Raw genomic sequence first — 17,347 nt, 5'->3', positions numbered from 1 at the left:
GCACTTGTATAATAATGAATTACCTGGGTCATAGTTACAAAGTTGATGAAAATAACATTGGCAAGCATTACATTATAGTTATTTAGCTGCCGCTTTTCCAAAGCCATTTACAGTTGATTTGACTAATCCCCCCGGAGGAATGTGCGGTTAAGGCCCTTGCTCAAGGGCCCACTGCTGTCATCTCATTGCGGTTAAACTGGGGTTTGAACCACCAACCTACTGGGTGACAGTCAAGCAACCCAGCCACTAGGCTAGGCTGCCCCAGCATCTTCTCCAGTTGCCTTGCCTCCCGTTATGGGCAGAATGTAGCCCTTCTCCTGTGGGGATTGTTCCCTGCTTAGTCTGATCAACAGTAAGTAGCTTTGGATAAAAGTCTCAGCAGAATAACTGTAATGTGCATTCATTTATACAAAAGTAGAAATAACCAGACATATTTATATTATATTGGTGTACATGCATTACATGGTTTAAAAACGTCTGATCCCGTACAGTTTTAGCAAGGTAATTGTGCTACTGTATCGTTAGCTTCGTCTAAGTATTGACAGCGATGTTGGTATTGATGATATAGAACATTACTTTTCATATATGATCAGTGCCATATCATAGCTATATCGTGCTACAAGTAAAAAAATTGAACAAGCTATCAAAAATTTTAGCTTGCACCCATAATAAACCTTGATTCACAGCTAAGTCTGGATTTAAAAGGCAGCTTCCTGACCTCCCCCTTACGTAATTACGTTGTGCGTGCGGGTGGGGCCTCCAGTGCAACCGCATTGTTGTTGGGAGAGGGAAGCCTTGGGTAGCTGCTGGTCGTCATTAGAAAGCGAACTGTGCGATTTACGAATGGTTATTTTACGTGTACTTGCATACCGATGATAGAACCGAAGTCAGAATCCAGACGGTCGTGATGGATACATCTAGATATCCCTAAACATTCCAGCTGAAAGCTTGAGCGGGGCCCGTTGGATGAGAAGATTGTGCGGAATCACAGCCGCTCCGCAGGCCACATCGCCATTGCTTTCACCAGCGCTGCTGCTGTCTTCAGCAAAAGCTTTGGAACCGCAAGGTATGAGCTAGTTGTTATAATTCGTACACATACATGTTCTGATCATTCATGTGTCAATGCTTATGATCAAATGAAATTGCCAGTCTGGGTGAAAAAATGCTATTCTTCAAAATCGACTCGGATTCTTGTTTTGTTGGACGCCATATTTGTCTTTACTAGCTAGCTTTATTATTGTGAACCGTCCCAGCACCCCAGGCCGCTGGCGATGTTCGCTCTTCTCCCTGTTGATCGCGGCTTGGCGGAACGGCATGCACTGCGCGGCGGTGCATGCAGATGACTGCAAAGGAGCCATCGGCGAAATGCACTGTAGATATTAAACTGTAACGGTGTTGCTATGTCCCATTGATTCAAACTATCCCGGCAAAACGTTTGGTGCAGTGACGTCAAACTACTATAGTTTCCCAGCAACATTGACAAACTAATGTTGGAGTCTTCATAATTTGTCCCTCGGTTTTGCTGCAAACAAAGGGTTATTATTGTCTCAATATGCAGCTAGGGTCTAGCCAGACAGTACGTGATTATCTGTGGAATTTAAAGTGGCGAGGGTAGCTCAGTCTCTGTCACTTGCCTAGATTGCGTGCTTTATTTCTATGCCGCTCGAGCATCTAGCTACAGCCGATAAGAATCAGTTATTTTGTCAGTCATTTTGCATTCTGTGCAATCTGTCTGCACGCTGAAAATGCCATTTAGCATTGAGCTAACTCAACCACCCGTGAATTACGAAATTGACTTCGTTTTTTTTTCTTCGGAACAGTGTCCCGCATCTAGCGCAGTAAAATGTATATATATTTTTACAAGTTTGAGGAAGCTGGGTTGCAATAATACTGATGCTTTCTCCAATTTCCTGTCCAAAAACGTGTTAGGGAAAATTACCCTTACAAATGTAATTATCTTTTTGCCTGGTGCTCCCTGGACCACGTAAAGGTGTTGTAAAGGTGACTTGGTGGTTGTCAACTTGGTTGGTGCCAAAACTGTGGGCTGGTATATTCCCTTTGTCTTTGCCAACATTCAAGCTTGTGCATGGTAGTGGCACACAGGCATGCAACCATTTCTTGTGTGTAGTACAAGAATTTGAGCTCTTGTGTAATCCAAATGCCAAGACCTGCTACACAGCAGTTTTGATTGACCTGTTGTGCACTGAGTGATTTGAAGCATACAGCACATGGTTGACAGTTTCCTCTGATAAAAGCGATACAAGCTGTCAAAATTAGCTTGTAAATGAGGGAAATGAAAGTGAAACTAAGACAGGATGCTGGCTTGTCTTTTTCTTTGGTTTAAGCTGTGAGGGGGCATGTGTATCTGCTGCAGGTTTTCGAGGCGTTCGGGATGAAGAGAAAAACGCGAAACCACCGTGTGCCGACGCCACAGCGCCCGTCCTCTCCCATCCGGCCCTCGCCCAACCGGGAGACATTGACTTACGCCCAGGCGCAGCGCATGGTGGAGCTGGAGATCGACGGGCGTGTGCACCGGATCAGCATTTTCGACAAGTTGGAGGTCATTTCAGATGACGACCCCACAGCCCAGGAGATCGTGGAGTGCAACAGCAACAAGGAGAACAGTGTGAAGCCCCAGCAGGTCCTGGTCCGGTCCACCCGGCTGAAGAACAGCCAGCAGAAGAAGATCGCGGCCCTGCCCCCTGCTCAGGCCCCTCCGGTGCCGACCAACACGCTCCCTGAACCCAAATTCCGCACAGTGGAGTACAACCTGCCCGCAGTGCCCCGTCGCCCCTCCGCCTACTTCACCTACGAGGAGAAGACACCGGAGGAGCTGGACGAGGAGGTGGAGTATGACATGGACGAGGAGGACTACGCCTGGCTGGAGCTGGTCAACGAGAAGAGGAGGAGCGAGGGCTTCAGCCAGGTCTCACAGAACGTGTTTGAGTTCCTCATGGACCGCTTTGAAAAGGAGTCCTTCTTCGAGAGCCTGGGCCAGGCTGACCCTCAATCGCTCATCGACGAGGACGCTGTCTGCTGCATCTGCATGGACGGGGAGTGCCACAACAGCAACGCCATCCTTTTCTGTGACATGTGCAACCTGGCCGTGCACCAGGAGTGCTACGGCGTGCCCTACATCCCTGAGGGCCAATGGCTGTGCCGGCACTGCCTCCAGGCCCCCTCCCAGCCAGTGGACTGCGTGCTCTGCCCCAACAAGGGTGGGGCCCTGAAGAGGACGGAAGACGACCGCTGGGGCCATGTGGTCTGCGCCCTGTGGGTGCCCGAGGTGGGCTTCTCCAACACGGTTTTCATCGAGCCGATCGACGGCGTGCAGAACATCCCGCCAGCTCGCTGGAAGCTAACGTGCTACCTCTGCAAGGAGAAGGGCGTGGGGGCCTGCATCCAGTGCCACCGGGCCAACTGCTACACCGCCTTCCACGTCAGCTGCGCCCAGAAGGCTGGCCTCTACATGAAGATGGAGCCCGTCAAAGAGGTAACGGATGAAGGCACCCCCACCTTCTCGGTGAAGAAGACGGCCTACTGTGGCGCGCACACCCCCGCCGGCTGTGTCCGGAAGCCCCTCACCATCTACGAAGAAGCCAAAGCCAACAACAGACTGTGTCAGAACGGGGATAAGAACAGCGGAAGGAGCAGGTTAAAAGGCAGGCAGAAGAAGAAGAGTAAAAAGAAGGCTGTTGTCTCCGTCTCTGAGCCCCAGGCTGTGGTCCCAGCAGTATCCATGCCGAATATACCTCCCAAAAGGTATGTTTTACTGAGACAGCCTGTGGAACCTGGGTTAGGTTCATAGAACACAAACCTCTGGCTATTGCTTTTGTTTTGTCCTGTGTTTAGCTTTGCTACCTATGTGTCTGCAAATGCGAATTCTCCAAACAAAGGCATTCTATTTACTATATGTTTTTTTTGTTTTGTATTATGACAGCTTATGCACTAAATGTATAATTTTAAACTGACTTGGAAATCTCACCATTCCCTGAGCCAGAACCACGTAATTAATAAAACCAAATAGTGACTTTTTTTATTTTTAACTATTACATTTTCAGAAAGACCAGCGTTATATTCCTGTATTTTTATGTGAAACTGTTACGATCAAAGCAGGGGATACATCTACTTGGATGGAGGATATTTAACATGATCATCAACGTTAAAGGTGCCATATTGTACACCTTTCCAGTGTTTTATTTTGTGTCCTGATATCTTTAAGAAGTACCAAAAACAATCTATCCAGCGTTACATGTTCATTCATCAGCACCTATCATGAGCTAAACCAAAAACAGGCTCTAGTGACTGCGTCTTTAAGGCTCATTGATAGCAGTGAACCTCTGTTTGGCTCCAGTCTGTACCAAGTGCTTGGATTTGTTCCGGCTCGGGGTGCTGAAGCAAATTAGCGTATTGTTGTGATGTCATAACTTCACAAAACTCTCACTCTTCACATTTTCTTAATACGGATTACATGGATTTATTTAGAGACTGTGCTTTTCCTACTTCCAGCGTTTTTTTTTTTATAGCACCTTCAACTCCTTTGTGATCCACATAGCAAGACATCCAACATTTTCCACAATATGGGACCTTCATCATTCACAGATGTGTGTAAGCTTTAAAAAGAGCATTTTTTTGAAGGGCGTTCTGTGTAGAATGAGCAATGGGATACAGAAATGGCACCTTTAGCGGAATGTTGGGATCAGTGCAGTTACACTAGCTGTAGCTTTTCTGTCAGACCTTAAGCCTCACCAAAACTCAAACGGACAAAATTATTTCTTTAGGTTAAACACCATCCTAAGTCAGGTGTCTGTCCAGAAGAAAAAAGTGTTTGTCGAACGTGCCCTGAGCTACTGGTCCCTGAAAAGGCAGTCGAGGAACGGGGTACCTCTGATCCGGCGCCTGCAGTCCGGTCTGCAATCCAAGAAGACCACACAGCCGGTCAGTTCAAACACAGCCCCCGTGCATCTCTGTTACTGTGCACTTCAGCTCAAATGCACTTATGATCATCACCTGTTACTTTACAGGGATGTTCATGGATTGCTAAATTGTGCTTTATTGGTTAATATAAGAGCCCTTGCTGTTGTGAACGTTTTTTTTTCTTTATGTAAAATGTATTGGCATTAATGGGGTTTCTTTAACCTTGCTCCTCAAGGACCAAAGTTCAGCAGATATGCAGACTCATTATTGTAATCTGTTAGGTGCTAATTAAAGAGTGCACACAGGGATCTCATTTGATCACAAGAGGGGAGTGGGAATTGCAAACTGTCATCTTCCCTGGAAGCAGTTTATATATTTTAAGCAATCTGTTTTTGGTTTATTCATCAGAAAAAGAATGAGGAGGAGAGTCGAGCACTTAAAGAACAGCTGAAGGAGTGGCACCGTCTACGCCATGACCTGGAGCGCACCCGTCTGTTACTGGAGCTGATCCGCAAGAGGGAGAAACTCAAGAGAGAGGAGGTACTGCTACAGCCAGAAGGTCGTACGCTGGTTTTCTCACAGGAAAATAGTTGGTGGAGGGGGGGAGTACCTCCGAGGGTATGGGTATCGGAGTCCAAGGCTTTATTGATTATTCTCTGATGTAGGTGCTCGTGAATTCAGCGCAGGTGCAGCATTTTGGCTATTGATACCTGGGCACTATACCCCTCTTTGGATGCTAACATGAGAGCAAGGGAAATGCCACACCTCCAAAGTCATAACCACATATGAAAATGAGAGAGAAGAGACTACAGCACACCACAAATCGCAGCCACGCCTTTGAGTATAAAAACCAGAGAGCTGCACCCACTTTCACAACAGAAACACAACTCTTTTATGATCGTTCACACAGTGGTTTCAGTGTAGTGTCTCATGATGGAATAAGGTTGAAGTTGCTGCAGGTTTATGTGCGCAAGTTGTGAACCTGTTTCGTGTGTCCGTGTGTGCTGTGTTCTGTAGATGAAGCTGCAGCAGTCGGTGCTGGAGGTACAGCTCGCCCCATTAACCATTCTGCTTCGGTCCGTCTTGGACCAGCTCCAGGAGAAGGACCAGGCCAAGATCTTTGCCCAGCCCGTCAGCCTCAACGAGGTGAGTCTCATACATACCAAGATATTCCCGACTGCAGTGGAGAAAATGACAAAGAACCGAAGCTGGTTGATACCTCCACAAGTATATTATGCAATACGGTACTAGACACAACCTTCACAATTTTACCATTGTAGTTTACTCTGTGTTGTTGTGTGTGTGGTTTGTGCGTATGCGCATTGTCTTATAGGTTCCAGATTATCTGGACCACATCAAGGTGCCAATGGATTTTTCCACCATGAGGAGCCGCATTGAGGCTCATGGATACAGGAACCTGGATGAGTTTGAGGATGACTTTAACCTAATAGTGGCCAACTGCATGAAATACAATGCCAAGGACACCTTCTTCTACCGCGCCGCCGTGCGTCTGCGAGACCAGGGCGGGGTCGTGCTCCGGAAGACTCGCCGCCACGTGGAGCTCACTGGCTTCGACTTCGACAGTGGGATGCACCTGCCTGAGGCCCCAAAACTGGAGCCTCCACCCACGTTCTCCTGGGAGGATGGTGAGTACAGCTAACTTGTACGTTGATGAGGCCTGACTGATACAGCCATGCAAAAGCAGTGTGATTTAAAAATATGTGTAAAGCACTATTAAAACCAAAGTTAGAGTTCACTGGCGACCACCACCAACAGCAAGCAACACTTAGTCACCAAGATCCCAATCCCACTGTTTCTACCACCATTCTAGTGTAATCACTGTGGAAAGACAAGCTTTCACTTTCCTCAGAGGCTAGGTATTACTGTTGCATCAGGAACGAAGATTCCGAAGTTGTCAATCCAAGGATTATATTCTTTTTTTTTTTTCTTTTTTTTCTTTATAATTAATAAGAGGTTCTGCTCTTTCCTGCAGTGGATCGCTTGCTAAACCCAGCCAACCGGGCACACATGTCTCTGGAGGAGCAGCTGAAGGGCCTGCTGGAGAAGCTGGACCTGACGTGCAGCATGAAGACCAGCCCTTCGCGTAGCAAGCGCCTGAAGCTGCTGAAGAAGGAGATCTGCAGCGTACGTGCAGAGATGAGCCTACGGAACGTTCCAGTGCCCCGCGTGGAGGAGAGGGAAGAGCCCAGACCGGAGGAGGTGGAGCCTGCTGGACAGGACGCTGAAGATGATGGTATGCACTCTGGGAGAAGGCTGCCTGACAGCAGGGTGTTTTAACCACCTATTTGGCTTTTCCTCTTTAGAGGTAGAACCAGTCCAGGTCATTATTCCTATACTGCCATATGCTACTGTCCTGCTTTGTGAAATGCCCTTTTGGAACTAGCCTTGTTTATATTAGTTTCACGCTGTAGCTTGAACCAAGCTGGCTCATTATACCCTTTATATTGAAGCCAACCTTGTTCCTTATACCAGTTTCACACTTTTCCTTTTATTTTATTATTTCTTTGTAACCAGTATATTTTTCTCACTATTTTGCAGGAGATAAATCATTGCCACCGAAACTGGAACCGTCTGACTCATTACCTCCTCCGATAAATGCCGACAGTCATTCAGAACCGCCTACACTCAAGCCCATAGACCCCAACCCCGACAAGTGCCAGAAGCGAGTCAAGTTTGACGGCGGGAGGCGCCTCGCCCCGGGAACCAAGGAGACGCTAAACGGACTCACCTCCGCGTGCCCGCCGCTCTCCGACGCCGACGTCAGCGTGGTCGCCACGTCCACGCTGTCCGAGCCTTCCGGCCCCGTCAACCGCCGCACGTCCGTGCTCTTCCGCAAGTCCAAGAGCGCCAGCCCTCAGAAGCCCGGCAAAGAAGGGGACACCCAGGCCCCCTGCCCCCAGCTGGGCACCAAAACCTTCCTGTCCGTGGTCATCCCTCGACTGGAGACGCTACTGCAGCCCAGGAAGAGGTCCCGCAGCGCCAGCGGGGACAGCGAAGGGGACGAGTCCACCCCCAGCAAACGCTTCGATGCAGGTAACCCTCCTGCCGTACATTACCGTCGCTCTTCCGCTGCATCATCCATTGTTAATGGTGATGTTTCCCCCAGATCAGGATGGCTGCCTGAGCTTTGGCAGTGGTACAAGGTTGATGTTTTTTTTCAGGAATAGTGATGCTTGGCATGATTCAATCAAGCACAGGCCTGATTTGCTAAGAGCTTTAGCTTGTGCAAGACCTTTTAGCATATGGAAAACTAATAATATACTTGTTTTATAAATGTACATGGAATATTATTTCAAAGCCAAAATTTTTAACTGTGTATCTGCATTCTGGTCACTGCTTCGCTTTATTGTATTGTCTACTTTAAAATGAGACAACAAATCTGTACTTGGTGAAAGAATGGATACAATCATCAGTTTATGTGTGTATGTGTTGTGTTTAGTGTGTGATTTGACTCTTTCCTGACGCTCTCCTCTCGCGTCTCCAGGCCTGTCTAACGGCTTTGTCGTCGAGCAGGAGAAAGAGCTCAGTCCCAGCAGGCAGCTGGAGCCCCGGCGGAGGTGCGCCTCGGAGTCCAGCATCTCCTCCAGTGGCAGCCTGCTGTGTAGCACCAGGTATGAGCTGTTCCTGCACACTCTCACACGCTGTGCCCCCCTTATTTCACACACGCTGTCCCTCTGGTTTCACACGCTGTCTCGTATGCTGTCCCCCTGGTTTCTCACGCGCTGTCCCCCTGGTTTCACACGCTGTCTCGCATGCTGTCCCCCTGGTTTCTCACGCGCTGTCCCCCTGGTTTCACACGCTGTCTCGTATGCTGTCCCCCTGGTTTCTCACGCGCTGTCCCCCTGGTTTCACACGCTGTCTCGCATGCTGTCCCCCTGGTTTCTCACGCGCTGTCCCCCTGGTTTCACACGCTGTCTCGCATGCTGTCCCCCTGGTTTCTCACGCGCTGTCCCCCTGGTTTCTCACGCTTTCTCTCACACCCTTCCACATACTGTCCTGATTTCACATGCTGTCCTCTGCTTCGGGATATTTTCTGTTCCTAGACACTCCCTCATTGGCCTGTGCAGAGACATACTGTGCAGTATATTATCACTGATGATAATACGGGCACACTTACACTATCCTCAAGCACATGCTGTTTCCGCAGGCTTTTACCCCGCCTACGCTCTTAAAACATCATCCCACACGTTCACAAACAGTCTTACATAACGCATATTACATATAATGCTAACTTTCCAATGAAGGGAAGAATCTGTGCGGTCATGTTTGCGGTCATACTGACGGGCAGATGCAGGACTCATTGTGTTGTGGTTTCCAGTAGCACTTTCAGTCTTCCAAAGTGTGGGAAAGGAAAGCCCGCACTGGTGAGGAGAAACACGGTGGACGACAAGACCCAGCTAATCGCCTGCATCGAGAACGGAAACTTCGCCAAGGCTGCCAGGATTGCAGCTGGTACGTGGGCCGCTTCCTCCCCCTTCCTCAACACAGCACAGCATATGCTTAGGAGACGCCACTTCATGTGTTCCTTGCTTGTTTCTGGTAGTCCGATTGTGTGACTGAGTACCTGTTAAGAGGAATGGCAAGCTGAAGTTTGACGCTTTGTGCAGTTGTAGGAAAATCAGCTGCATAATACCGTCAGTAGTCTTCTGACATTGTGCAGTCATAGTGGCTTTGGCCCAAATATATCGAAGAGCAATATGTTTTGGTCACACAATCAGAATTTTTTGTAGATGTCATTTAGCGTATATGTTCACCTCATTGTTATTGTTATTGATTAGATCATGTGTAGTCTCTGCTTGTTTTGATCTCTGTATAGTTATGTGTTGGTGTATATTTATTGTTCATTGATTAGGCTGATACACCTGTGTGGTAATGTTTCTCTGTCCTTTTAAGCATGGCTTTTGGAGGTATTGTGCTCTGTATTTGCAGTGAACCCCCTCATAACTTGATTGTCGTTATTCCCGCTTCCATAGAAGTTGGCAACAGCAATATATGGATGCCTGCTAGTGCTGCAACTGTTGTTCTGGAACCTCTAAAACTAGTTTGGGCAAAATGTAGCGGATACCCTTCCTACCCTGCCTTGGTGAGTGCGAGTATGTGTACGTTGGCGAGCGACTGACCGTCTCCTCCTCATCCTCTTCGCCACCCCCATACCCTGCCCTTCACGTGCCACATGCGCCCACATGCTCATGCATGCCTCCATGCACATGCATGCTCGAAACGCACGTTCACGGGCAAGCTCACATACAAGCTCACATCCATGCATCCTGTTGTCTCAAATGTACACGCACACCCTAGTGCTGTGTAGGTTTCAGTCTGTGAAGTGTGTCTTCATTAAAGTGTTTGCTGAGATGCCAAACTCATGCTGCATTCTAAATCAGTGAAATTCCCTTTTGAGATAAGAGCACATAACCCGGTTTCTCTAGTGTATTGCAAATAGAATTGTGTGGGTACTTGAGAATAGCGTTATGAGAGAAGAGTCCCAGTTTTAGTCCCAAACACTCGATGCTCTTGTTTGCTCAGTTGCCATTGTAGTTTATTTGAAACCACTTAACAAGATTTTAAAATTTTAGTATGATAGCATCAGTCTGATCTTTGAATTACCATTTTAGTCCTGTCTGTGAGACTGCCTTTCACACTCACACTTTAATATGGGTCATGCTTGGTTATAGTTTCTTATTCATGACATGCAACCTAGTGTTTATGGACCGTGCATCCAGTCAATAGCTTTTAACTATTCCCCCTATCCCTCCCCCCAAAGCTGAGACGGTCACAAAAAGTATGCCTGAATCATTATTGCGTGGTCCATTTCGGGTCTGTGCATGAAATACAGTTTTCATATGATTCAATTTCATTTGAATGTCCTCCAATCTTTAGTCCTGAGTCATATTTAGTCATTTCTTACAAATGTTGTAAAATTCCATTTGATAAGATATACCCTTCATTGCATATTAATTATTCATATTCAAAATTATATATTACATATTCAAAAACATTTCATTTTGAGAGGCTCCTCTAGGTGGCAGCATTCATTCATAAATTCTCACATGGTTGCCAACTTTAACTGCCTGAGAGGTCATGCTGGAAGCTTTTGCATGCTCTGTGTTTAGACTGAAGTTTGGCTGGTAACCTTATCAACGTGAACTTGCTTTGCGAACCTCCGGAACAGATGGCTGTGCTGCAGCACATCAGCAGGCGTGTGTGTGTGTGTGTGTGTGTGTGTGTGTGTGTGTGTGTGTGTGTGTGTGTGTGTGTGTGTGTGTGTGTGTGTGTGTGTGTGTGTGTGTGTGTGTGTGTGTGTGTGTGTGTGTGTGTGTGTGTGATCGAGCTTGCATGTCCCTGGCTGTGTGTGGGATTGGTAGCCGGAGACTTAACTCCCATACCTACGCGTTTTATCTCCTGGGCACAGATAATCGACCCCAAAATGCCCCGGGTGGGCTGTCAGCACAATGGCGTCTCGATCCCGATGCCCCCCATGGATGTGCTCCGGATTGGGGAGCAGATGCAGTACAAGTCCGGAGAGAAACTCTTCCTCGTCCTCTTCTTCGACAACAAACGCAGTTGGTGAGAAATCTTTCCCTTTTATTTATTTATGCCGTGTTTCTTGGACCGAACGTAGTTAAGTGCACTGCGCTGATTTGGGTACCCTGTCTGAGAGTCCCTGGGGTAGCGGTAATGTTTTATTTACCATAAATACTCTCGACTTGAGGAGGAGTATCAGGAATGGATATATTTACTGTGTTTGCACTCAGTCCCCTAGGAACAGCGGATAATTAAGTGAGAAAGTATACGAGGCGTTTAGTGTCTGTCGATTACCCAGCATTACTGTTTATAGCCTAGTGTCTGTGATGATGTGCAACTGGGTTTTTAACCATAATGACCATTTAAAAAAATATCCTCGCCTCAACGAGACTGCTTCAGCCCGGTGTTCGTTTGAAGCGACTCTTAAAACTTCCGCCTTTTCCCGTTTCTGCAGGCAGTGGCTTCCTAAGTCCAAAGTGGTGCCACTGGGGATCGACAAGACCATCGACAAGATCAAAATGATGGAGGGCCGCACGTCCAGCATCCGGAAGGCCGTGCAGACGGCCTTCACCCGAGCCATGAACCACCTGAGCCGCGTCCAGGACCGGCCCGTCAGTGACCTGAGCGATGTGGACTGAGCCTGGGCCGGACTGCCCAACCTCTGGGGGTGGGGAGGGTCGGGCTGGGGGCAGGGGCACCCTGTTCACCTTCCACTTCACCGGACGCCTCTAACTGTAATGCCCAGTCGCCCCCCTGCCCCCTCCTCTTCAGCCTTGCTGGTCAGATGGCTGCTACTCCATGAATGTGTTTGTCTGTGACTGCTACTGCAGGACCACTGGACTGCTCACAGAACTCTGCACTCTGTACAACATTTCAGCCCTCACTCAGTCACTCCATTTCCTCCATTTTACCTGTGTATTTAATGAACTGTAAATACCTGTACATTTCCTGACACTAACTTATTGTGTAGATTTTTTTTTTTTAAGAATTGGTACTGTATATTACTTGGTATTTATACTTAAGTCATTCACGTTCGCACTATCATGCGGTCTTTACTGGTGCTATGGACACTAGGAAGTCCTGGTTATAAACGAGACCCGTGTAGGGCTTAAACAAACGGTTTCAAAAGTATTTCAGTAACTTCTCCATTTATTTCTGCTTTCTTAAGTTATTGAAGTTTATGTGCGTAAACTTCCTCACTCTGCCTCTTTATTTTTGTACAAGAATATTTTCAATAATTTTAGTATGTTTTTGTTTGTACATATTTATATAAATCTATATATCTGTATACTTCAGATGCTTACACAGGAAATCTTTAGTAGCTATGGAAAACCGAAAGTGCGTCATTCTCACGAAACCAAAAATACTCGCTGCCCAGATATTTCCTACTTTTTATTTTGACTTTGTCTGGTGTGAATGGTATTAGTCGGACTAAAAACAAAAATAACTTTTTCAATCAGTGGTTTTAATTTGTTTTTTCTATGTTACAGGGATCTGTATTATAACTGTAGAAGGGTGAGTCTGTTTTATTTATTGTAAAGAAAAAAAGTATTTGCATTACTTTATATACAGAGAAATGTAAAAGATTAAGTGATGACAGGTTATTGCGGACCTATTTTTGTTTTACAAAATATGACCTTGTGTTTCTCATGTAATTTTGACGGTTGACCAATAGAATTTGTGAATCGTTCTTTTAGTAGGATCCTGGGTAGCAATAGGTAGGTTTTGAAAACATTTTTGTATGGTATGTTCTGTACATAGACCATTGTTAGGTGGTTACTGGGATCACCCCAATAGGGTTTTTATTTTTGTTTTTATTTTATTTTTTAATAAATACGCTGAAAATACAGAAGGGAGTAGTTTATTGGATAATTAGAAATCGTAGACACCCTGGATGTGTGGGCACGCATGCATCCATGCATGTGTTATAGATAATGAGGTTATTTTAATGAGATAATAGCTTCAGTCCCCCATTAAAAGTTAAATGAAGAAATCTCATACTGACTTTTAAGACTTTCACAGTAAAGTGGGAATGTTTCACAATTTCTTGTAGCATTTTCCACGCAAAAAAAAAACAGCTTTACTTCTATGCAAATGCAGTTAACCTGGTTAACTATGGGTAATGGTTCTGAGCATTGTGTGTGTACAGCATATATTTACATAGTCTGTGTATATTATGTTTGTGTACACACACTGTGCAGTCTAAGTATTTTGACAGTAACACAATGACGTGCAGTGACTAAATCCGTGCCACTTATTTTAGGATATGCTTAGAGTCTGAAGTCTTCCTCCAGAGGGCGCTAAAGCACTTTATGTAATACTGTAATGCAGAAGGGCACAGCAGCAGGAGGGAGATGCGTTTAGGTGCTGCGGTCGCAGTAGTCAAACTCCGGGCCTGGAGGGCTGCAGTGTCTGCTGGCTTTCGGGGTGTCATGGCACTCGCGGTGCATTCAAGTCATTGATTGGCTAAAGAGCCCACTCACCATGTCCTCAAGGCCTAATTGGCAGCTAATTGAAAGGAAACAACAAAAACCTACAGATACTGCAGCCCTCTGGGAATTTAGTTTGACACCCCTGGCTTAACTGATATAATTTCTGTTCTGATGTCAAGATGCAGTACACTACTGGATCCTGTCTGACTGAAGCCTCGTCTGTCAATTGTCCATTTCTTGAAATACCACATTGTTGCATTGAGTAGACTATCAGCAGGCCTAGTAAATGAAGGTTTAGACTGACTAGGTTATTAAATGGACGGTCACGTTACCAAATCAAATTCATAAAAACAGCCTACCCTAGTTACATTTTGCTGGTGATGGCTGAATGTAGGCTAATGTTTCAATTGGCTTTTGTTTCTTTTGGCCTAACTCCTCAATTTGGCTTTTTCCTCATTCATTGCAATCGATCCCGCTGTTCCTAATGCATCAAATAGGAATAGCCCAATGTCCGTTTAGGATGTCAAATGAACATACAGGGCATTAGGCCACATTTACTGGCACCATCTGTCCTCCATGGTTAGTATAAAGATTGTGCACATGATTCTGTTTGTAGCCCAATTGGATAATTCTCTGCATGCATAGTTCACGATTAACACATGGGTAATGTCATGCTTAAAAATGTCTACGCGTGCGTGCATTCATTCAGGCAGAATAATAATGATAATAGTAATAAATTCAGCATTGCCCAGTCAGGGAAGGCATACATCCCAACCTCATTATTTGGTGTCAATCTGTAATATGCACCGGAATATCTGGAATGTATTATTATAGTTGTTTTTGTTGTTGTTTGTTTTCTTTGCACACCCTTTTGGGTAAAAGAAGGAAACTGCAGATGCCTTAATATTCAACACACTTTGTGTTACTACTTTTCAGACCTGGGTAAAATCAGTAATTGTTTTGGATTCAAATACTTTTCTAGGCTTGTCTGGTGTATTGGAACATGAAATACTCTCAAAAAAGTGCAACCCTACCTTCTGGTCCTCTTGGTTGGCTCAACTGCACCTTGCAAGATCAATCGAGCACATAAAAATATTTAAATCCAAAACCATTACATATTTGACCCAGGTCTGCTAGTTTTGTGTTACTTAACACATTTTGTGTCAAAATTATGCCTATGTCTTTTATATTAAATGTACAATTTATGTGACTTTTAACATAGACTGTGTTGAAAGTAACACAAAATGTGTCATCCTTAGCTAGACATGGAGGTGCGTTAGAAACGACACGTTATGTGTTGTTTTTAACACATCTGCTTTGAGAGTGTATCGGGATAGCCTCCGTGTTTGTAATATATATCAAATCCGCATTTTATTGTTCGCCAACTAGCCGTTGTTGTTATTAGAAGAAGTTTTGAGCTCAAAAATCTTGCACTTGTGACTCGGAATTTAAAACGAAACAGCGGCTCCACTGTCGTCTTTTCTCTCAATCAGATGCTAATTGCTAGGGGAGGTAAACACTGCGCGCAGTCGGGGAGGAAGTCAAGCATGAAGATCAATCTCCCACATCACCTTCATCAAATAACTTTGACTGAGTGAGGCGCCCTAATTAGCCGGGTACTCGCTGGCGGCCTCCCTCGCCTGCCGGGGTCTCTGAAATTGCCGGATAGAAGCCAGCAGGTGAGCCCTGGTGACAACCGGGGCTAGGAATCCATTATTCTCCACAAAGTGTCACCTGAAGTCGTCAGAAAACGTCACCTGCTGAAGGACACTTCAATGACGAGGTGGAGAGGGGCTGTGCTGTGTTAAGCTGTCAAATGCCAAACCAACCCTATACCATATTGCCTCGTATTCTGTAAGCAATAAGCCTAACCTCGCACATGCGGCTAATATGTCACATAATTTCGTGCACTGCCTGACACATCTTTTGTCATCAGTTTTTCAATTTAATGCCAAAATGATTCAGCGCAACACTTAGTCTGCTGATTTTCCATTCTGAAATGACTTGTTACAACCAACCATTAGGCTATTCATCATATTCTCTTTCGTGGGAATGCAATCTCAATTGGTTTAAAATACATGCGTAACCGTAAGAAAATATGCAAATTGTGAAAGAGGCAGGCATGCCCCTCTTTGTCGATTGTCTTTGACTTGCCAGATGGAGGTGTTATATTACAGAGGCCGTTCAGCTGAACGATTGTCTCATTTATTAGCAGTCATACCTCCTAACCTCCATTTCTCCACCATCGACAAACCGCTCTGCAGCAGTCTCATTTCACATCATATCACACCTCAATCTCTCATCTCTTCAATCAGTAAGATCACTGTTTTCTGGTGCGACAATAAAATAGGTAACTCTTTACAATAAGGTTCAACGAATTGGCATGAACCTTAACTAATTATAAGATCATCCTATGATTTACTAATGTATAAATATCATGGAACAAATACGTTAGTTAGTTGTTAACAAATGCATTGACCAATGATGGACCATTGATGCATTGTCCATCATTAATTAATGTCAACAACAACATTAACTACCTTATTGTAATGTGTGACATTAATATTCAGTGTTAAATAAACTCTTTCAGAGTACATATGGTTATTGTATGTGCTCTGTTAGAACTGAATTAACACTGGACATCTTACTGTGTAGCTTTGTAATCAGCCTGAATTAGTCTCAGTCTGTGCCTGTTCCGTTATTTTAATCAAATTCCATCTGTTTTATTGTTGTTTTATTAATAATTGCTAACAAGCATTTTTCAATATTGAGTTAACTTTTTCTAAGCACTTTACAACTCTGCGCAAACATGTTGTCTGACAGTTCATTTCATGCTGAAAATGCAGCAAAAAAAAAAAAAAAAGCGACAGGTGGCATTGCAGTAGAATGCATTTATGTCAATCTTTTAAGTAGTAAATCATTTTGTACTCTCTAGTTCCTCTTTTGTTATTGTTATTAGTTTAAGTATTTGTTAAGTATTTGTCATTTGGTTGATAGTTGATAGTGGGCAGACAATGTATATATATATATATATATATATATATATATATATATATATATATAATACATACAGCAATTACGAATGAAAATGAGAAACAAAAATTTCACTACTCGAATACAGTAAAATTGATATAGTTTACTTTTTTTTAAATACTGGAAGTCACTGGTACAGTAATGCTGGTTTCGGTCTACTAGGTCTAGTTCATCTGGCCACATGTTCTATTCAACATCGCACCTTATGTTCTCTCTTGCAATTGACTGGGGAAAGAACCTCTGTGCATGTCTGGTCCGTCCCTGGCAATCATCAGCTGATATATCCAGGCATCCGCCATCCGTCCTCTGTTGAATTTCAGCATGCATTCACTTCTCCCTCCGCCCTCTCCATCATCCGGCCATTCTTCTTCCTCTTTCACTCACTCTTCTAAGTCATATGTTTAGCATAAAATAATAGTCAT

The 17,347-nt window shown here is 44.9% G+C and overlaps 1 protein-coding gene across 5 annotated transcripts; it reads left to right on the top strand.

The window, feature by feature from the left end:
- The first annotated feature begins 776 nt into the window (after nucleotides 1–776).
- LOC133135186 (bromodomain-containing protein 1-like) lies at nucleotides 777–13,312 on the top strand. 5 transcript variants are annotated; one of them, XM_061252006.1, is made up of 13 exons: nucleotides 777–1,066; nucleotides 2,375–3,762; nucleotides 4,782–4,938; nucleotides 5,326–5,457; nucleotides 5,935–6,063; nucleotides 6,251–6,563; nucleotides 6,911–7,171; nucleotides 7,477–7,971; nucleotides 8,423–8,549; nucleotides 9,260–9,390; nucleotides 9,912–10,021; nucleotides 11,348–11,502; nucleotides 11,915–13,312. In XM_061252006.1, exons 2-13 carry the CDS (start codon nucleotides 2,393–2,395, stop codon nucleotides 12,096–12,098), a joined length of 3,564 nt encoding a protein of 1,187 aa, XP_061107990.1. In that variant the 5' UTR covers nucleotides 777–1,066; nucleotides 2,375–2,392; the 3' UTR covers nucleotides 12,099–13,312. The 5 variants fall into 5 exon arrangements, 4 of the variants coding, with proteins under 4 accessions (XP_061107990.1, XP_061107988.1, XP_061107991.1 ...); XM_061252004.1 differs by having other exon boundaries at nucleotides 9,257–9,390; XM_061252007.1 differs by lacking the exon at nucleotides 9,912–10,021 and having other exon boundaries at nucleotides 9,257–9,390; nucleotides 11,915–12,064.
- The last annotated feature ends 4,035 nt before the right edge of the window (nucleotides 13,313–17,347 follow it).

Source organism: Conger conger, chromosome 8, assembly GCF_963514075.1.
Source record: "Conger conger chromosome 8, fConCon1.1, whole genome shotgun sequence".
NCBI lineage: Eukaryota > Metazoa > Chordata > Actinopteri > Anguilliformes > Congridae > Conger > Conger conger.
This window is presented reverse-complemented; position numbering and strand designations above follow the sequence as displayed.